The following is a 22,235-nucleotide window of genomic DNA, read 5'->3' on the forward strand; positions in this document are numbered from 1 at the left end:
TTGTGACTGAAGGAGCACAGGCCTGTGAATGGATCCTAGGGATCCTTAGATGTCCCCATATTCTAGAAATTAACATAAAAAATGTATTAAAGTTAGGAAGCCACTGGGAACAATCATGGAGATCATTAGATTATGAATGTCATTAGTTTTGGTTATTATTACCTCATGGATAATGACTACTTAATGAGCTTTGGGACATCAGGCAGGGTAACCTCTCTGAGCCCCATGACCTTATCTCTAAAATGGAGTTAATGATAGTACTGATCTCAGATGGTTGCTATGAAAATTAAGCAAGACTGAGTGCCTTTCTGAGTGTTTTTAGTTATAAGCCTCAAAATCTGGGTCTGACTGGCTTAAGCAGAAAAGGATTTGGAGTGGATATAGGAAATCTCAGGCTCGATAGAATGGCTAGAGAACTGGACTCAGAATTAATACAGTTCTAAATTATAGTCAAAAGTATAACACACAGCCAGTCTGGGGTGACTGCTGCATTACTGCTGAGGGTCAGATGCCACAGCTTGCATCACCTGTTCTGGGGCTGTTATTGACACTGCTGTCATTCCTGCTTTTAAAGCTGACTATTGCTCTACTGCTTCTTGAAATAATTCTGTACTGTCCCTTATTCTTACATCACTGGCTCCTGATCCAGAATGTCAGGCAAGTGATTCTGGGTCATATGGCCATGCCTTGCAGCAGGGAGCCTAGAAGAGCAAGTTTATATTTTAGCTTTTATGAGGGGACTTAGGCTCTGCTCACTGTGAAGACATAGAAAACTGGAAATCTCCAAAGCAAAAAAGAGTTCAGAGCTGGGCAGTCCCCAAACTGATAAAATTGCCACTACCATGGAGTGCTTAGTACTATGCCTGACATGTGGGAGGTGCGCCCAAAATGTTAGCTTTTGTTAATTTATATTTGCCAGTTTTATTGAGAAACAAGTTTAGGGAGATTTCTATTCCCAGAAATGATTTTTGAAGCAAATAGATTAGAGCTGCTAGAGCAATAAAGGTAAATGGGCAAATGTAATTTTCAAGCCTCGAATTTACATGGTAGTCTAATTTGAGTTCACTGGATGGCATCTCTGTCTGGATTGAAATATTTCAAGGGAAATTCTAGACAAGGTAGCCAAAATGTATAAGCAGCAACAACCCAGATTGCCACCGAGACTCCCTTGCCATTCATTAGTTGCCTCCATTTTTACCTGGTTTCCCATTTTTGCGTGGTCAGTAATAAACATAGTTTAGAAAAGTTCTGACATTAGTGTTGGAAGACCGGATTTGAATCTCAGCTCTACCTGTGACTACCACTATGATCTGGACAGGTCATTGAATTCCTCAGACTGTTTCGTGTGTGTATAATAAAGAATATTTAGATTGGATACAGTCAGCTCAAAAGTCTGGTGTGGAAAAAAAAAAAAAGTCTGGTGTGCACTGAGCCACACCTGGAGCACAAAGACTTGGTCAAGGTGAACTTTGCCCTCTTCTGTACCTCATCTCCCTGCACTCCCTCTACCTAAAGAGGCACAAGGTGGCCATTGTGGTTAGCTACTGGACTGGGTTTGAAACCTGGAGAAAATGGATCTGTTGGACACTAAGATCAAGTACATGGAGCCCCATGTGTTCGAGACCATGCTGCACCTTCAGTCTCTGCAGCTGGACTCCAACCGCCTCACCTACATCGAGCCCTGGATCCTCAACTCTTAGCAATCATTGATGAGCATCATCCTGGCCAGGAACCTGTGGGACTATGGGCACAATGTGTGCAGGCTGGCTCATGGCTCAGCAGCTTCCAGGGGTGCTACAATAGCCACGTGCAGTGTGCCAACCAGGAGTATGTGCAGGGTGAGGATGTTCTAGCTGCTGTGTATACCTTTCCCCTATGTGAGGATGGGGCCGAGTCCACCAGCGTTTATCCACTCTCAGCTGTGACAACCACAGTGACCTGGGGCTTCTGGCCAATCTGGCCATCATGGTTACTGACAGCAGGGAGAGGCAACTTGATGGCACCCATCAACTGGCTACTGTGACTTTACTTTCCCCAGCAGTGAGCATGCTGAGAACATTGCAGATCCACAGGTGGGTCATAGGCACCATGGCCCACATCTTCTCCTTCCTCATCATAGTCCTGGTGTATTCTCTCCTGGAAGTGTTTCCCAGCCAGCCTCAGGCAGCTCAGACAGTACTTTGTCATGCAGCGCAGGAAGCAAAAGCAGAAATGGATCATGCATCAGATGGCTGCCTTGTCTGCCCTGTAATACTATCTTGGTTACAAACTGAGCCACATTGAAGGGAGCTCTGGTGGTCATCAATGAGTATGGATCCAGTACCTGCCTCCAGCAGCCAGCAAGGAGATGTGAAGTGTGATTGTCCCAGTGAATCTCAACCCGAGCAATACCAAATATGTGGGATAGCTGAGGCAACCAGTCAACACCAGGCTGGGGTCTCCTGGTCTGTGCTCTGATACACTCCTTGACTGAAACTATAAGGGGATATCACCCAGAGACTTGACCTTTTAGCTTGTGTCTTAAAAACAAAAATGAAATAAAACCTAACAAAAACCCTGCCCCACAACTTTCAGGACAGTCTATCTTAAGTTTCTTATGAGAACTCTTTCCTTCCTCTGAAATTTGTCCATATATAGGAATCTGAAAGTATAAAAAGATACTAATCATTGATTTTTTTTTTGTAAACAAAAATGTTTAAAATAGCATTTACTGTTTTCATAAAAAATATTTAAATAATAACACTAAAGATTTAAATGAAAACATGTGAAAATATCTAGCAAATAGTGGGTACTGCTCAGTAAGTATTGCTTTTAAAAACAAAACAAGAGCCCTGGGAATTACAGAAGATTAAGTTTTACATTTCTTTTAAAAAACTTAAAGAAATCTATAATGTATAGGTAACTATGTAAACCAATGTAATTTAAGGCACCTATTTCAGGGTACCCATGAAGTCATAATAGTGTATTAATAATGCTAAGACATTTGCCTTTTTCATTTTCATTCTCTTATGAATTCAGTTTCTAGAGGCTATATGATATGTTGTGTGATGTTACAACAGATTGAATGAAGAAGCAAATATGAGAATCCAGCTGTTTTCTGTATATCCCAAGTATTAAAGAGATTTGCAAAAGCATAAAACAATGCCACTCTTATGACTGTTCTGGAAAATTTAGTTATTTTTAAATAGAGTATTAATATGCAGTGGTGTTTATTATTATTTTTAAAAGAATTAACAAATATTTCTAAGTTATACTTTTAATTTCTGTTTTGGTAACTATAACTACATAAACAAAAGCTCTTGAGGAGCTCAGTGATTTTTAAAAGTACAAAAGGATTCTGAGATTAAAAAGTTTGAGAACTGTTGTGTTCTCAGAAAATGCCATATTTTCCATAAGAGAAAACTATAGTTGACGAGTTTATTGGAGATAGTTTGATTATTTAAGTACATGGACTTGAAACAGGTTTTAAAAATCCTTAAAAGTTAAGCCTAACAAAAATATAGATATGCATGTGCGCGCGCACACGCACACACACACACACACACACACACACACACGTGCATGCATGCATGTAGGGATTAAGTGGAATGAGTTGTTAGGGATAGATTATGTAGAAGTAGAAAATTTAAAAAGTAAATTCTTTTAGATGAAGAAATATGAATAACTTATCTACACACTGAAAAGATGTTTTGGAAGATTTATGGTTAAATGAAAGATCACTGAATTAGGAATGAAGAGACCTGTTTTATGTTCTGTTCCTGGCTCTTAATTCTGTAAATGTATTTTTTAGTGAGTAAGCTCTTCTTCTGTTTTGGATTTGCATTTCTTCAAATGACTAGGAATAAATAATACCCACCCTGCTTTTTCTTTAATTCATTCAACAAATATTTATTGATTATTTATAGTATACTAGGCTCTATTCTAAATTATTATGGATTTAGTGATAAAATATGCAAGGCCTCTTTCAGAAAGGTAACAGTTTAATAAGAGATGCAGAGATAAACAAGTAAATAAATATATAAGCAATTATAAATTGTGATAAGTGCTACAAAGAATCAAATAGTGTGAAATAAAAGAGAAAAATGGTACAGACCTAATTACATAGGACTGAGAGGTTAGGTTTCTCTGAGGCAGCAATGTTTAAACTGAGACCAGATACATGAGAAGTAGCAAAGGGAATAGTTTTCAGCAAAGAGAACTGTGTGTGCAAAGGCCTGAGGTGTGCCTAAAGTATGGTGAAATGAACGTAAAACAAAATGGAGTTGGAGAAGTAGGTTATGCAGAGCCTTATATGCCATAGAAAGAAGCCTTCAGTTTAGATGTGTAAATGGCTCAAATGTGCTCCAGGCTGAGAGTGTGTCAGGGATTATTGGGCCAGAGTAGGATGTTAGTGAATACAACTTAAATACATTAAGATGCTTGTGGAGAAGGAGCATCATTTCTCATGATTGTTCCTGTTTGATATTCTCAGGGACAGACCAATAATTGAGAGAGTGATTTTTAATTCAGTATTAAAATACTTAGGTTCTAACTACTGATAATTTGTTCAAAAAAGTTTATTTTTGGGGGATCCCTGGGTGGCTCAGTGGTTTAGCGCCTGCCTTCGGCCTGGAGTGTGATCCTGGAGTCCCGGGATCAAGACCCACATCGGGCTCCCTGCATGGAGCCTGCTTCTCCCTCTGCCTGTGTCTCTGCCTCTCTCTCTCTGTGTTTCTCATGAATAAATAAATAAAATCTTTAAAAAAGTTTTTTCTTTTTGATTAGGATCTTTAACTTACATAGTTATTTAATATGTGTTTTCAGTATCAGATTCTTTTACCAATTACATCTCTGTTTATTTCAGTGCTCTTCTTTTTAATGAAGTAAAATATATTACCACCCTGGAAGACCTGCAGAACATAGAAAATGCTCTGAAAGGAAAAGCCAACATTGCATTCTCCTACGTAAGAGCCATTGGAACACCAGGTATTTAACTTTTCTCTTAATCTTTGTTGTGCCTCTGCACTTGTCTCAGTATGTTGCAGGACTTAAAATAGCATCCATACCAATATGTTTTTTTTCTTTAAGCAAGCAGCATAGTATACTGATTGAACAAAAACCCTGGAGCCAGACTGCCTAGGTTAGACACCCTGCCCCTATGACTTACAATATGACCTTGTGCAACTTATGGAACTTTAGTTTCCTAATCAGTAAGATTGGTAAAAATAACTATGCCTACCTCTTAGTGTTACCGTGAGGACCAAATGAATTCAAATAATTAAAATAGTTCCCGACATATAGGAGTGTCCTGTGGCATACTATTTTTATTTCCTTATGGTCCTCATGGTACCATAGTAAGGTAGATGGATATTACTAGTCTGCATTTGATGGTGGAGATACAGATTAGGGTTATAAATTTGGGTGATAAAGCTGTGAGACCAGAAGAGATGACAAAGGAAGTGATGTTAGATGGGAAAGAGAAAACTGAACTGTTCAGATCCATCAACATTTACAGGTTACTGAAGTTAGATGGAACCAAAAAAGAGACAGAAGGAATGGACTGTGTGGTAGGGATGTCCCGCAAGTCAAATGAAGATAGGGTTTTAAGGAAGAGTTAGGAACAGTTGTGTCAAATGATGCTGAAAGGTTAATGAAGATAAGAGCTGCCACTTGGCCTCATTATACTTAGCACTATGGAATTTATTGCTGACCTTGACAAGCACAGTTTCTGTAGAGTGGTGGGGTAAATGCCTGATAGGGGTACAAGAGAATAGAGAGCGACTAGAGACTGTAAATATGGAGATTCATTAGAGAAACTTTTGCTATTAAGGGAAGGAGAAAATGGGGCAGTGGCTGGAAGAGTATGTGGGTCAAGTGAAGAATTTCTTTCTTTCTTTTTTTTTTTAAAGATTTTATTTATTCATGAAAGACCCACAGAATGAGAGGCAGAGACATAGTCAGAGGGAGAAACAGGTTCCTCATGTGGAGTCCAGTGCGGGACTTGATTCCAGGACCCCAGGGTCATGACCTGAGCCAAAGGCAGACGCTCAACCACTAAGCTACCCAGGCACCTCAAGTGAAGAATTTCTTAAGAAGCATATTTGTATGTTGACAAGAAAGATCTAGTAGAAAGCAGAAACTACAGCATGGAGGAAAAAGCGGGGAGAATTACTGGAACAATGTAGATAAGAGGGGATGGAATCTAGTGAATGAGGGAAGGTGTGGTTCTTTGGGGAACACAGAAAATTCATCTATGGTAAAAGGAGGGAAGACAAAGAATATGGACATCAGTTTTGCTAAGTGGGTAGATAAATATGCTTGTGGGAGTTTTTTTGGTTTTGCTTTTTTAATTGGCTATGTTTTCTCAGTGAAATAAAAATAAAATCAGCTTGAGGAAAGAAGAGATGAAACAGTTGTTTTAGGAGGCCTGAAAATAAAGAATGGTTGCGGCGTCTGGGTGGCTCAGTCCAGTTAAGCATCTGACCATTGATTTCAGCTCAGGTTTATGATCCCAGTGTGCTGAGATCGAGCCCCGTGGAGGGCTCTGCAATCAGTGGGGAGTCTGCTTAAGATTCTTTCTCCCCTTCTGCCCCTCCCCCAACTTGTGTTCTCTAAAATAAGTAAATAAAATCTTAAAAGAGAATGGTTGCCAGGCAACAATAATAGTTGATATCAGTAATTTAAAGTGAGATCATGAGGCATCTGAGTGACCCAGTATGTTAAGTGTCAGACCCTAGATTTTGGTTCAGATCATGATCTCAGGGTTGTAGAATCGTGCTTGGCATAGGTGCAGAGTCTTCTTGAGATCCTCTCCCTCTGCTCCTTCCTCCTCTGTTCACATGTGCACTCTCTCTATCTCTCTCAAATAAATAAATAGAAAATAAAGTGAGATCATTAGTGTGGTGATGCTAACAGGTTTTTGTTTTTGTTATTTTTTTCCCCTCCAGCCACATTTACTTTTATGAGTGTAAGTACAGTATAAGCAGAATATCTGATTTAACATGGATTGTGTTTTAGCCAGACAGGCAGGGAAGTGATTATAAAGACTAACTATGGAATGTAAGCTGGGTTAAGACGGAGGAGAAAATTTGAAGGAAGGAAGGACTATGAAAATGATAGGACCATAGTTCCTGGAGGATTATGTGCTAGACAGAGTGACCTGGAGATGGAGGGGTGTGTGTGTTTATGGAAGGAGGGGGTTGGGGGGATGCTAGACATTGAGATTTTGGAGGGGTTTGCAAGTGATTGGTAATGACAAGGCTTGGTGTGGGACCACAGCAGCGATTGTTTAAAGTAGACTTGAAGAGAGATCACTGGAGTCTCTAGAGAGGACCAAAGACTGAGAGGCTAGGATTTGCAAGTATCACCTATGGAGATAATAAAATCATGAAGGATTATGAGGTAGCAGTATTGGAGAGAATGACAGTGTGACAAAAGCTAAATTTCTTTGTGGAATGAGAAGGATTGTTTTTGGCTGAGGTGGTTGATGACCCTAAGTCAGAATGGTAAGTGGGATACTGTGATGAAACTCTTGTGGTAGAAGATCCAGTCAGGGAGGGGAAGGTGACTGTCTCCAAATGGCAGTGAGGAGAAAAGGGAAAATAAAATGGAAAGGAAGAAATACTTCAAGTAAAGACTTTGAGAAAATTTCCCAGAACTGAAGAAGTTGAGCTTCCAAATTAAGAGGGCTTACTGAATCCCAGCATAATGGGGGAACTTAGAGCCACATCAAAGCATCTCAGTTTGCAATTTCAGCATAGTGGGAACAAACACTGTTCTAAAATCTTACAGAAAGAGTATACAGTTAAAGGATTAAGAATCAGAGTCACATTGGACTTCTCAGTTGCAGTCCTAGAAAATGAAGAAAATGGAACAATGCTTTGAAGATTCTCAGAGGGAAATGACTTGAACATAGAATTCAATATGCAGACAACTATAACAACTATAGTTAGTTACAATAGAGAATAAAGACACTTTCAGAAGTATAGGATTGCAGAACATGTGTATTTCATATATCCTCTAATAAGAAGGTGCTAGAAAATGGGAGCAAATCAGTCAAGAAGATGTGGGTGGCAACAGGCCAAAGGACCCAACACAAGAGAAAAGAGTAAGAGAGTCCCTAGGATGATGATGATGACGTGGGTAGCGAGTGCCCAGGATAAAAGTTGTTTATCGGGTCATGTTGCGGTTGTCCATACTGCAGCAAGTCCATAGGCTCTGCAGGAAGGTTTCCAAGAAGGGGGAGCTAATAATGTGCCTGATCTGTTTGAAGTATGGAGAGCGTTAGCCAGTAGTGGAAGAATTTAGAAATAAATTAGAAATAAGTTTAAACAGTAATTAAAAAGTTATAACTGGTGAAAAAAAAGAAAGTTGCTCAAAAAAGGAGAAATACTCATTTTGTACTGTATGGCTCACTTGTAAATAGTATTTACTGAGTTATAACAATCTCAATGCAGATAATTGTAATAAAAATCAACTATTGGGATTATTGAGGGAATAGAAGTGTGTATGTTTGTGAGGTGAGGTTTTGGGAAAGAGCTAAATTCTCATCTGCCATAGTGGGGCATCAATAGATATATTAATTATACCTTTAAAAATCTGGAAATAGGGGCACCTGGGTGGCTCAGTCAGTTAAGCATCTGCCTTCAGCTCAGGTCATGATCCCAGGCGGGGAGCCTGCTTCTCCCTCTGCCCTTCCCTACTGCTTGTTTTCTCTTTCTCTCTCTAATAAATAAAATCTTTAAAAAAAATCAGGAAAAAAGAGTGTAAGAATGTCAATAGATAATATCAAAGGAAGGCAAATACCAAAAGAAACAGTAAAAGAATTGAAAGCAGCTGTCCCTTGGGAATTGGAAATGGGGGAGAAATTGTTGTTTTTCTCAATATGTTTTGTAGAATGGTTTTTTTTTAAGCTATGTATAAGACTAAATTTGATTAAAAGAAAACCAAGCCACAAACAATAAGCAGGCATATACATATATAAAATATAGTAAAAAAATTGGAAGGTGGATGCATAATTTCTCCCCTGCTATGAGGAGGAAACCCTCACAGATTTATTATATGTTATATCCTCAAGTATAACTCATTTCTATTTCCTCTTAGCTCTTCTCTTTCTTTGAATGGTATAGACTTTTCATAATTTCTTTAACTGCCTGCATTTCCCCAGATGGGATCCCTACAAGGAATTTTTCTTTATAATAGAGGCTGAAAGGATGTAGGGCAATATTCAAAAGAGAGTCACACACATTAACTCCATGTGTCTCCCAACTCTCTTATCTCTTCTTCAGAGCACAGAGCAGTCATGGAAGCTGCTTTTGTGTATGGGACCACATACCAGTTTGTCCTAACCACGGAAACTGCCCTTTTGGAAAGTATTGGGTATGTACAAGAGGCATATATGTCAACGATTCTAAGTTTGCTTCTGTCACATGACTCCTTCAACATCTCCATCAGACTCTCACATCATGGAGTTACCTGAGAGGAATTGTAAGCAGATGTGAATATATCAATGAAACTGGAAATCCCCTTTGTTATTGTCTGCCATTCTACAGTCTGAAAATGAATTTACACGTACAGAGGTGACATTAGGCTAAAGTGAACAAAAACAATATGGAGAAGCCACAGTATGTGATCCCATGAGTGGCCCAAGTGTATTTTAGGAATAGATCTCTCATAGTGATCCATTAGGGGATAAAATAACAGCTTTCATAACTAGACTACAGAAGTTCTTTCTGAGAGTTCTGTAGGTTACTTTGTTGGAATAATCTTAAATATATCAAAGTACAGAGAAGGATGTTTTAAATGTTTATTTTTCTTGTCTAGTTTCTAGCTTACAATTTTAGGTAGAGGCCTTCTTTTGACTTTTTGCCTGGGAAGCCTAGGGTTAAAGTTTTTCTTTCCGTTAGCATTTATAAAGGCAGGGAATACCATTTTATTTTAAAGACTTTGCCTCAAAATGCTCTTCAGGAAAATTAATACAAAGCAACGCAAAATAGTGATTGTGACCTTTTTATACCATGCAAGAGTGTTTAATGAGCCCTCCCGCTGCCCTCTTGGAAAACAATGACTATTTGATACACCACACACAATTAATTAAATCCCAGACCTTTTACAACTCTGTATATGTAGAAGTTGGTGCATAGAAAACTGATAAAGTGAAATGATTTTTTGGGAGGAGTGGGCAGGCAGAGAATAAAGTTGTAAAGAGAAGTTATGTTTTTACTGCTCTATATAACATTAGCCAGCATTCCTTTTTTCATTAGACTCTTCTGATTGAAGTGTTATTCTGCTGATTACCTCATTAATGAATTAGATAAAACTTTGATGCATGATTACTGTTTGTATAAAAATTAATATTTTTAACAGTTTGAGACTTATGCTGACAATACCACAAAGCTTTGCCATAAGTCACTTGAGTCTCAAGATGCAATTAGCAGTGGTTTAGCCAGCTACTTTGCTACTCCCAGTGTTGACTGCCAGTTCCCCATCTCAGAATGGTGGAAGCCTTGTTATTCTCATCTCATGGGGATTCTTTTTTTGTTTGTTTGTTTCCCCCTCTTTTTAAAATGAGAATTTTTAAATGTCCAGTTACTCTCCTTTTTGGTGTACCTTTGAGTATTTGATACATTGGAGATGCTTCAGTACTCATTTATTTATGGATGGCAAGATAGTGAGGAGTTAGACCTAGACCTGATATGACAGGGAGGGAGTGTGGATTCAGATTACAGTAGTCCTATGGCATGACTTCTGGATGAAGTAGTTGGCTATAACTTTGGGTTCACTCCTAAAGGAGAAGAGGTGAATGCATTTTTTCATTTGTTCATTCTTTTATTCAATAAATATTTATTGAATGCCCTGTATGTACTAGACACTATTCCAATTGCTGGAGCTGTAGCACTAGATAAGTCTAGTATACTAATCATTACATCATGTTGGGCCTGAATTTGTTTGAAGTTCTATGTTGGTTAAGGATGGTGAATATGATAAGTAGTAGTATAAGAGGTGGCATGCCATGAGGACACCAGTGCTTTCTGTTACATCTCCCTTCTAAAGAATCTGTGTATAGACCAGGATGTTACCCCCTCACCCCGTATATATTACCGTCAGTTAGATCAGAGGTGGCCACCTGATGTAGGGTCAACCAGCCCATTGGCTTACCTGAGCAGATGAATTCCCCTCTCTCAGGAACTTGGAATTGGTCATGGAAAAATAGGATTATATAGTGTTTTGTCTCTCTTGCTCATAGGAATGTTTTGGCCATGTAGAAGTAAAGCAGAGAATCATCTTAATAAAGAGAGTTAGGAGCTGAAAAGTATTAACAACAATGATGGTCCCTTGAACTTTTGTGTTCAGATCTATACATTTATTCTCTGATTCAGTTACTTGAATTTTTCTCATGTTCTGTGATATGTACTTCCACACTTCAGTAAGCACCCCTCTCACATTTTTGGTTTCTTTTACCTATACCAATGATCTCTGATTAAATAGCTTTCCAAAATTACTTTATTATTTCAGAGTTTATGGTATGAGGTTCAACCTCAGCTGAGTTCTCTTGCTTTCAATAAATGTGACTATTTAGGACTCTCCTTAAAAAGTTACATACTTTGATTAGGTCTTGGCTATATAGTTCTTTGTCTGAAGTACCCATTTGTTTTATCTTCTTGGAGAAGTCATTTTCTCCTTTACTGTTTTTAATCTCTGTGCTCTTCCCTTCCCTTTCCTTTTTCCTCTCTGACTTGAGGCAGAATGAAATATTTGTTTCTCCTAGTACTTTTCATTTTATAGCACTTACAAACTACATTAAAAAAAAAAAAAACAACTAAACTCCTCTCGCTTAATCTAAGCCCCTTGAGGATTTGAATCATCTGATTCATCTAAGTCTTTTATATTTTGTACAGGGCCTAACACGAGTAGGCTTTAAGTAATCTTTGATTGTTTCTTTAGTCATTAAATCTAATAGAAAGTAGTTTGTAATTAAATTTGAAATCAGCGAACCTTAGATCTCAGTTTAAGCGTGTATCAAGAATTAAAATAACATTTTAAAAATAAAAATTTGCAGTGTTTTGCCAAGCCCTGCTAATGCCATATGGAGATTTTTAAATTGCTATTTTAATTTTGGCAAACCTTACTCACCCACTATAAGTTTACCTTTGAATTCTCATATTGGAGGGATGCCAGAACTCAAATTATAAGGCATATTTGCTGAGTTTTGTAATATTTCAGATACAAACTCACAAACTCCCACAAACTGTCACATGGTTTCTATCTTAAGGCATATTTTGGCTGAAGTTTATTCAAAACAGATTTGGGTTTAAATTAAACCTAGAAAATTTGTGTTACAAGGCTTTATTTAGCATAGCTCTAGAAAAGCAACTATATTCGAAGATAATCTCCTTGTCCTCAAGGTGACAGTCTTTTATTTAAAAAACAATTTATGTGGAGCTGTTACCTAATTTAGAAGCTATCACATCAAAAAGTTTAGGGAAAAAATTGCTTATACAACTGTAAAACTATTTGTATCTTTTTTACTTAAGTCCATTTTATTTTGTTTTATTGCTTTAGATTTTTACTGAAACTAATTCAAAAGCATGAGATTTAAAGATTTTTGGCACTATGTCTTTCTGGATGGTAGAAAGATAACACATTGAATTTCTTCAAGTGAATTTCTCCCTAATTTCTAATTTGTAGCAATGAGGATATAGAAAATGCACATCTCTACTTTTTTCATTGTAAACAAGTCTTGGATTTGACTCTGCAATGTAGAAGAACACTGATGGAACAGCCACTGACTACATTGAATATTCATCAATTTATTAAGACAATGGAAGCACCTCTGCTGGTATGTTTAATTCAAGAACATTGCTTGAATTAGTTTGATCTCCCATTTCAGCATAGAGCCCTGAGAGAGAGAGAGAGAGAGAGAGAGAGATGTGCTCACTGTTCAGTTCACCACTCTCAGTACTCTCCAGCTCTCCAGTCATTTCTTTTTTCCCCAGTACCAAAATATTATTAAGAATTCTCAGGATTTTTGGGCATCTGGGTGGCTCAGTCAGTTAAGTGTCTGACTCTAATGCCCATCACCCAAATTACCCCATCCCTCCACCCACCTCCCCTTCAGCAGCCCTCGGTTTGTTTCTCAGTTAAGAGTCAGTCTCTCATGGTTTGTCTCCCCCTACGATCTCAGGGTTGTGGGATTGAGTCCTGGGTCAGGCTCAGGCTGAGGGTAGAGCCTGCTTGGGATTCTCTCTCCCTCTGTTTGTTTGCCTCACTCCCTCATCCTGCACTGCCTCACTCAAGTGCTGTCTCTCTCTCTCTAAAAAAACAAAAACAAAAACAAACCAACCAAACAAAAAACCCACAAAGAATTATCAGGATTTTGTCTACTCACCAGTACTGCTTTTACCATGAGGGGCAGCAGTAGAACTCATCCCAAGCTTTACTAAAAATCTTCAGTTCCTTTTTTGGCTGCTGCTTTCTGGCTTGAAGTTGTGTCCCTTTCCTAAAGTTTCTGCTCATTAATTTTGTTTAGCTTTGTTTTAAAACTATTGTTTGTTTTTTAAGATAATGAGGAGGGCAATATCTCTGATATTATTTCATTGTACATATTTATTAGGAATTATGTAATATTAGTTTTAAAGTTAAAAACTTTGAAGACGGGCAGCCCGAGTGGCTCAGCAGTTTGGCACCGCCTTCAGCCCAGGGTGTGATCCTGGAGACCCAGGATCGAGTCCCACGTCAGGCTTCCCTCCATGGAGCCTGCTTCTCCCTCTGCCTGTGTCTGTGCCTCTCTCTCTCTGTGTGTCTCTCATGAATAAATAAATAAAAATCTTAAAAAATAAGCAAAAAAAAAAAAACTTTGAAGACTTCATAATGACTTGATATTCAATTAACTGTGGCTTCCTTGGAAAGTAGAATATCCTGTATACCATTTATATTGTAACTATGCCAATGGCAGCCCCTGAAACATAACGTTTTTAAAATTTATTTATTTATTTATTTATTTATTTTTAAAGATTTTATTTTATTTATTCAGGAGAGAGAACACACAGAGAGGCAGAGTATGTCATTAATTTCAGATGTAGTTGTCAGTAATTCAATTAGTTGCATGTAACAGCCAGTGCTCATCACATCACATGCCCCCTTAATGCCCATCACCCAGTTACCCCATCCCTCCACCCACCTCCCCTTCAGCAGCCCTCGGTTTGTTTCTCAGTTAAGAGTCAGTCTCTCATGGTTTGTCTCCCTCTCTGATTTATTCCCATTCAGTTTTCCCCATATAGTTCTCTGCACTATTTCTTATATTCCACATGTGAGTGAGACCATATGATAATTCTCTTTCTCTTATAGACTTTATTTCACTTAGCATAATACGTACATTTTAGAAACAAGGTGAAGGGTACTCCTAGAACTGTACAATGTAGGGTGACCGTGCTCTAAGCCACTGTTCACCCAAAAGGAATATTAATTTAGCAGTCCAAATTCCTTCTACATTGGAATTTGTTTCAACACTGTCATAAAATGCTGCATCAGCAAATTATTAACTAAGCGTCTTATTTTCTTTAGACAACTGGAGAACTGACATGTAGAATTCAGGTAGAGAGGTTCCAGGATCCTGGCTAGACACAGGGGTATACGGTGGAGCCAAGAAAGATCTGAAAGGCAGAACTGAAGATCAGTTCCAGATTTGAAAGCCAGGCTGAAAATCTAAACCTTGGTGTCAGCCTAGAAAGGCCTGGCAGTCCAAAAACACAGGTTAATGGATTTATCCATATCAGAATAGAGTAAATGAATGCAAAGAACAGAAAAGGGAGGCAAGCCTTGATGAAAAGTTCTCTGAGGCTCTTGGTGGGATAGCTAAGACCTACCCTTTCGGGAATGGGGAGATGATAAAAGGTTCTGAGCCAGTTTGGTCACTTTTATATTTTGGTGCTTTAAACATTTGGCTGCATCAGTATCTGGGGTTGTTTTTGTTCCTGAAGAATTCAGTGGGGATTAAAAAACAAAGTAAGGCCAACCATCATGATAGAAAACATCTCTTAGAACAAGATTTGATTTTCCTGGCTTATGCCTTTAGATGGTATAGTAAGCTAGAAGTGGATAGAGACATCCTGAAAGTTAGTACCTAAGTTTAATCACCTCTTACAAGGTAAGTTTAATTACCTCATACAAGTTTTTACCTACAACTTAGTCATAGTTTACTTTGGGTTAGTATTTCTTACTCTGTTCTTATTATCTCACAGCCCCACTGATGTTCATCTACTCTCACATTGCTCTTAACCATTCCTTCTTTATTGTCTTCCACATCAATCTATATATTTTTTAAGTGAGTTTCAGTCTTGAATTGGTTAAATGACATTCTGACAGGTATGGAATTATTCTAGATGCATTCTTAAGGTTTCCAACAATGAAAACATATGGGAAGATGATTCGGTTATTGTCTTATTAGCTAATACCAAGGATATTTTGGATGCTGATGGTTTTCCCTATATGGGTTCAGTTTATTCTGGTAGAGGGAAAGTCTTGTTTGAATACCAAGAAGACTCCTCAAGTGCAAATATCTGATAAAATGTTTAAAAATAGATAAATATATAATTTATCTGAAAAGATTTTTGTACATGAGATAGCTCTCTGTCTCAGATTCAAGACAGTTGAATTAAATTAAACCTACTGTTTTCTATAAGTAATTAGAAGGATGCCATTATAGTTTATTCATTTAGCTCCTATTATTCTTTGAGGACTCATGTGGCAGTGTACGATATTATGTACCAGAGTGTTGGCTCCTTACATTATTGCCTCATTTCCTTTTTTTTTTATTGTGGCAAAAATACATAACATAAATTTACCCTCTTAATTTGTAAATTATAATATAGTATTGTTAACCATGCACATTGTTGTACAACAAATCTCTGAAACTTTTTCATCTTGAGTGACTGAAACTCTATATCCATTGAGAAACAGCTCCCCATTTCCCCATCTCTCAAGCTCTGGCAATTATTCTACTTTCTGTTTTTATGAATTTGATTGTTTTAGAGACCTCTTATAAATGGAATCAGGCAGTATTTATCTATTTGTAATTGGCTTATTTTACTTAACATAATATCCTCAGGGTTCATCCATGTTGTAGTATTTGTCAGGATGACTTTCTTTTTTTATGTGGTAAATATGTGCATTTAAAAAAAGATTTTATTTATTTATTCATGAGAGATGAGAGAAAGAAAGACAGAGACACAGGTAGGGAGGAGAAGGCAGAGGGAGAAGCAGGCTCCTCGCAGGAAGCCAGATGTGGGACTCGATCCTGGGTCATGCCCTGGGCTGAAGGCGGCGCTAAACCGCTGAGCCACCCAGGCTGCCCAAATATGTGCATTTTTAAAAAGGTTTTATTTAAAAATAGTTGGTTAGGGCAGTTCCGGTGGTGCAGTGGTTTAGCGCCGCCTGCAGCCTGGGGTGTGATCCTGGCGATCCGGGATCGAGTTCCACGTCGGGCTCCCTGCATGGAGCCTGCTTCTCCCTCTGCCTGTGTCTCTGCCTCTCTCTCTCTCTTTCTCTCTCAATAAATAAATAAAAAATCTTAAAAAATAGTTAAAAAAATAGTTGGTTAACATACAGTGTAATATTAATTTCTGGTGTATAATATAATGATTCAGCACTTCCATATATCACCCCATGCTCATCACAAGTGCCCTTTTTAATTCCTATTGCCTGTTTAACCCATCCCCCCACCTACCTCCCTTCTGGAGTATTACTTTCTTTTTGAGACCATATAATATTCCATTATATATATGTGTGTGTGTGTGTGTGTGTGTGTGTGTGTATAGTTATACATATATACATATGTGTATATGTATATAGTTGTATATACGTGCATATGTATGTATATACATATATATAGTTATATATATGTGTGTGTATAACATTTTATTTATCCATTAATCCATTGTTAAGTAGGTTGCTTCCATATCTTGGCCATTGTGAATAATGATTCAATGAAGATGGGTTTGCAAATATCTCTTTGAGATCCTGATTTTAATTCTTTTGGATATATATATATACACACACACACAGAAATTAACTTGCCGGATCACATGGTAGTTCTGTTTTTAAGTTTTTGAGGAACCTTCATACTGTTTTCTATAGCGGCTACATCATTTTACATGCCCACAAACAGTGTGCAAGAGTTTTTAATGTCTTTATATCCTTGCCAGTACTTGTTATTTGTGTCATTATTATTGTTTTGATATTAGTCATCTGAATGATTTCGATAATGCTGTTGTGTTTTTGCTTTGCATATCCCTGATGATCAGTTAAGTTTTTCATATATTTGTTGCCCATTTGTATATCTTCTTTACAGAAATATCTATTCCAGTCCTTTGCCCTTTTTTAGTTTATTTTTGTTGTTAAGTTTTAGTTGTTCCTTAATCTAGATATTAACCCGTTATCTGACACATGATTTGCAGTATTTTCTCTCATTTCATACATTGCTTTTTCACTCTGTTGATTTCTTCCCACAGTGCAGACATGTTTAAGTTTGATGTAGTTCCATTTGTCTATTTTTGTTTTTGTTGTCTGTGCCTGTGGTGTGATTTCCAAGAAATCATTTACATTCCAATATCATGAAGGTTTTCCCCTATGTTTTTTTCTAGGAGTTTTATAGTTTCATTTAGGTCACTATTCCATTTTGAGTTATTTTTGTATTTGATGTAAGATGAAAATTCATCATGATTCTTTTGCATGTGGATATCTAGTTTTCCCAGCACCATTTGTTGAAAAGACACTCAATTACTCATCATTTTGTCTTGGTGCCCTTGTCAAAGATCATTTGACCACATATGCGAGAGCTTATTTCTGGGCTCTCTGTTCTCTTCTCTTGGTCTGTGTCTGTATTTTTGCCAGTATTGCACTATTCTGTTGCTGTACGTTTTGAAATCAGGAGTTGTGAGGCCACCAGACTTATTTTTTCTCAAGTTGTATTGACTATTTGGTGTCCCTGAGACTCCATATGAATTTTAGGATTTTTTTTTGTATTTCTGCAAAAAATCCCATTGGGATTTTGATAGGGATTGCGTTAAATTTGTAGATAACTTTAGATAGTATGGACATTTTAGTAGTATCAAATCTAATCCAAGAACATGAATGGATGTCTTCACATTTATTTGTGTCTTCTTTAATTTCTTTCAGCAATATTTTGTAGTTTTCAACGTATATGTCTTTTTCTTTCTTGGTTAAGCTTATTCCTAAATATTTTATTCTTTTTGATGCTATTATAAAATGGGATTATTTTCTTAGTTTCCTTTTTGGATAGTTTCTTGTTAGTCATAAAAACACCACTGATTTTTTTTAATTTATTTTTTTATTGGTGTTCAATTTGCCAACATATAGAATAACACCCAGTGCTCATCCCATCAAGTGCCCCCCTCAGTGCCCGTCACCCAGTCACCCCCACCCCCGCCCACCTCCCCTTCCACCAACCCTGGTTCGTTTCCCAGAGTTAGGAGTCTCTCATGTTCTGTCTCCCTTTCTGATATTTCCCACTCATTTTTTCTCCTTTCCCCTTTATTCCCTTTCACTATTTTTTATATTCCCCAAATGAATGAGACCATATAATGTTTGTCCTCCTCTGATTGACTTATTTCTTTTTTTTTTAAATTAATTTTTATTGGTGTTAAATTTACCAACATACAGAAAAACACCCAGTGCTCATCCCGTCAAGTGTCCACCTCAGTGCCCGTCACCCATTCCCCTCCAACACCCGCTCTCCTCCCCTTCCACCACCCCTAGTTCGTTTCCTCGAGTTAGGAGTCTTTATGTTCTGTCTCCCTTCCTGATATTTCCCAACATTTCTTCTCCCTTCCTTTATATTCCCTTTCACTATTATTCATATTCCCCAAATGAATGAGAACATACACTGTTTGTCCTTCTCCGATTGACTTATTTCACTCAGCATAATACCCTCCAGTTCCATCCACATTGAAGCAAATGGTGGGTATTTGTCGTTTCTAATTGCTGAGTAATATTCCATTGTATACATAAACCACATCTTCTTTATCCATTCATCTTTCGATGGACACCGAGGCTCCTTCCACAGTTTGGCTATTGTGGACATTGCTGATAGAAACATCGGGGTGCAGGTGTCCCGACGTTTCATTGCATCTGAATCTTTGGGGTAAATCCCCAACAGTGCAATTGCTGGGTCGTAGGGCAGGTCTATTTTTAACTCTTTGAGGAACCTCCACACAGTTTTCCAGAGTGGCTGCACCAGTTCACATTCCCACCAACAGTGTAAGAGGGTTCCCTTTTCTCTGCATCCTCTCCAACATTTGTGGTTTCCTGCCTTGTTAATTTTCCCCATTCTCACTGGTGTGAGGTAGTATCTCATTGTGGTTTTGATTTGTATTTCCCTGATGGCAAGTGATGCAGAGCATTTTCTCATGTGCTTGTTGGCCATGTTTATGTCTTCCTCTGTGAGATTTCTCTTCATGTCTTTTGCCCATTTCATGATTGGATTGTTTGTTTCTTTGGTGTTGAGTTTAATAAGTTCTTTATAGATTTTGGAAACTAGCCCTTTATCTGATATGTCATTTGCAAATATCTTCTCCCATTCTGTAGGTTGTCTTTTAGTTTTGTTGACTGTATCCTTTGCTGTGCAAAAGCTTCTTATCTTGATGAAGTCCCAATAGTTCATTTTTGCTTTTGTTTCTTTTGCCTTTGTGGATGTATCTTGCAAGAAATTACTGTGGCCGAGTTCAAAAAGGGTGTTGCCTGTGTTCTCCTCTAGGATTTTGATGGAATCTTGTCTCACATTTAGATCTCTCATCCATTTTGAGTTTATCTTTGTGTATGGTGAAAGAGAGTGGTCCAGTTTCATTCTTCTGCATGTGGATGTCCAATTTTCCCAGCACCATTTATTGAAGAGACTGTCTTTCTTCCAATGGATAGTCTTTCCTCCTTTATCGAATATTAGATGACCGTACATTTCAGGGTCCACTTCTGGGTTCTCTATTCTGTTCCATTGATCTATGTGTCTGTTTTTGTGCCAGTACCACACTGTCTTGATGACCACAGCTTTGTAGTACAACCTGAAATCTGGCATTGTGATGCCCCCAGCTATGGTTTTCTTTTTTAAAATTCCCCTGGCTATTCGGGGTCTTTTCTGATTCCACATAAATCTTAAAATAATTTGTTCTAACTCTCTGAAGAAAGTCCATGGTATTTTGATAGGGATTGCATTAAACGTATAAATTGCCCTGGGTAACATTGACATTTTTACAATATTAATTCTGCCAATCCATGAGCATGGAATATTTTTCCATCTCTTTGTGTCTTCCTCAATTTCTTTCAGAAGTGTTCTATAGTTTTTAGGGTATAGATCTTTTACCTCTTTGGTTAGGTTTATTCCTAGGTATCTTATGCTTTTGGGTGCAATTGTAAATGGGATTGACTCCTTAATTTCTCTTTCTTCAGTCTCATTGTTAGTGTATAGAAATGCCATTGATTTCTGGGCATTGATTTTGTATCCTGCCACGCTACCAAATTGCTGTATGAGTTCTAGCAATCTTGGGGTGGAGGCTTTTGGGTTTTCTATGTAGAGTATCATGTCATCGGCGAAGAGGGAGAGTTTGACTTCTTCTTTGCCAATTTGAATGCCTTTAATGTCTTTTTGTTGTCTGATTGCTGAGGCGAGGACTTCCAGAACTATGTTGAACAGTAGTGGTGAGAGTGGACATCCCTGTCTTGTTCCTGATCTTAGGGGAAAGGCTCCCAGTGCTTCCCCATTGAGAATGATATTTGCTGTGGGCTTTTCGTAGATGGCTTTTAAGATGTCGAGGAAAGTTCCCTCTATCCCAACACTCTGAAGGGTTTTGATCAGGAATGGATGCTGTATTTTGTCAAATGCTTTCTCTGCATCTAATGAGAGTATCATATGGTTCTTGGTTTTTCTCTTGCTGATATGATGAATCACATTGATGGTTTTACGAGTGTTGAACCAGCCTTGTGTCCCAGGGATAAATCCTACTTGGTCATGGTGAATAATTTTCTTAATGTGTTGTTGGATCCTATTGGCTAGTATCTTGTTGAGAATTTTTGCATCCATGTTCATCAGGGATATTGGTCTGTAATTCTCCTTTTTGGTGGGGTCTTTGTCTGGTTTCGGAATTAAGGTGATGCTGGCCTCATAGAACGAATTTGGAAGTACTCCATCTCTTTCTATCTTTCCAAACAGCTTTAGTAGAATAGGTATGATTTCTTCTTTAAACGTTTGATAGAATTCCCCTGGGAAGCCATCTGGCCCTGGACTCTTGTGTCTTGGGAGGTTTTTGATGACTGCTTCAATTTCCTCCCTGGTTATTGGCCTGTTCAGGTTTTCTATTTCTTCCTGCTCCAGTTTTGGTAGCAGTTTGTGGCTTTCCAGGAATGCGTCCATTTCTTCTGGATTTCCTAATTTATTGGCGTAGAGCTGTTCATAATATGTTTTTAAAGTCGTTTGTATTTCCTTGGTGTTGGTAGTGATCTCTCCTTTCTCATTCATGATTTTATTAATTTGAGTCTTCTCTCTCTTCTTTTTAATAAGGTTGGCTAATGGTTTATCTATCTTATTAATTCTTTCAAAGAACCAACTCATGGTTTTGTTGATCTGTTCCACAGTTCTTTTGGTCTCGATTTCATTTAGTTCTGCTCGAATTTTAATTAACTGTCTTCTTCTGCTGGGGGTGGGGTCCATTTGTTGCTTTTTCTCTAGTTCCTTTTTGTGTAAGGTGAGCTTTTGAATTTGAGTTCTTTCCAGTTTTTGAATGGATGCTTGTATTGCGATGTATTTCCCCCTCAGGACTGCTTTTGCTGCATCCCAAAGATTTTGAACGGTTTTATCTTCATTCTCATTTGTTTCCATGAATCTTTTTAATTCTTCCTTAATTTCCTGGTTGACCTTTTCATCCTTTAGCAGGATAGTCCTTAACCTCCACGTGTTTGTGGTCCTTCTAAACTTCTTGTTGTGATTAAGTTCTCATTTCAGGGCATTATGGTCTGAGAATATACACGGGACTATCCCGATATTTTGGTATCGGTTCAGACCCCATTTCTGACCCAGTATGTGGTCTATTCTGGAGAAAGTTCCATGTGCACTTGAGAAGAATGTGTATTCAGTTGAGTTTGGATGTAAAGTTCTGTAGATATCTGTGAAATCCATCTGGTCCAGTGTATCATTTAAAGCTCTCGTTTCTTTGGGAGATGTTGTGCTTAGAAGACCTACCGAGGGTAGAAAG

General features: G+C 38.0%; 1 protein-coding gene and 1 pseudogene across 4 annotated transcripts in view; both read left to right on the forward strand.

Annotated features, from left to right (window-relative positions):
- Positions 1–2,360, forward strand: part of LOC121493285 — a 30,768-nt pseudogene extending 28,408 nt beyond the window's left edge.
- TXNDC16 (thioredoxin domain containing 16) overlaps positions 1–22,235 on the forward strand; it is a 134,709-nt gene that overhangs the window by 47,019 nt on the left and 65,455 nt on the right. For all 4 annotated transcript variants that reach the window (XM_041759405.1, XM_041759406.1, XM_041759404.1 and 1 more), the window contains exons 7-9: positions 4,844–4,965; positions 9,267–9,357; positions 12,667–12,817. In XM_041759405.1, the coding sequence (XP_041615339.1) occupies positions 4,844–4,965; positions 9,267–9,357; positions 12,667–12,817 (364 nt within the window). The remainder of the gene's footprint in view (positions 1–4,843; positions 4,966–9,266; positions 9,358–12,666; positions 12,818–22,235) is intronic.

This window comes from Vulpes lagopus, chromosome 6 (genome assembly GCF_018345385.1).
Source record: "Vulpes lagopus strain Blue_001 chromosome 6, ASM1834538v1, whole genome shotgun sequence".
NCBI lineage: Eukaryota > Metazoa > Chordata > Mammalia > Carnivora > Canidae > Vulpes > Vulpes lagopus.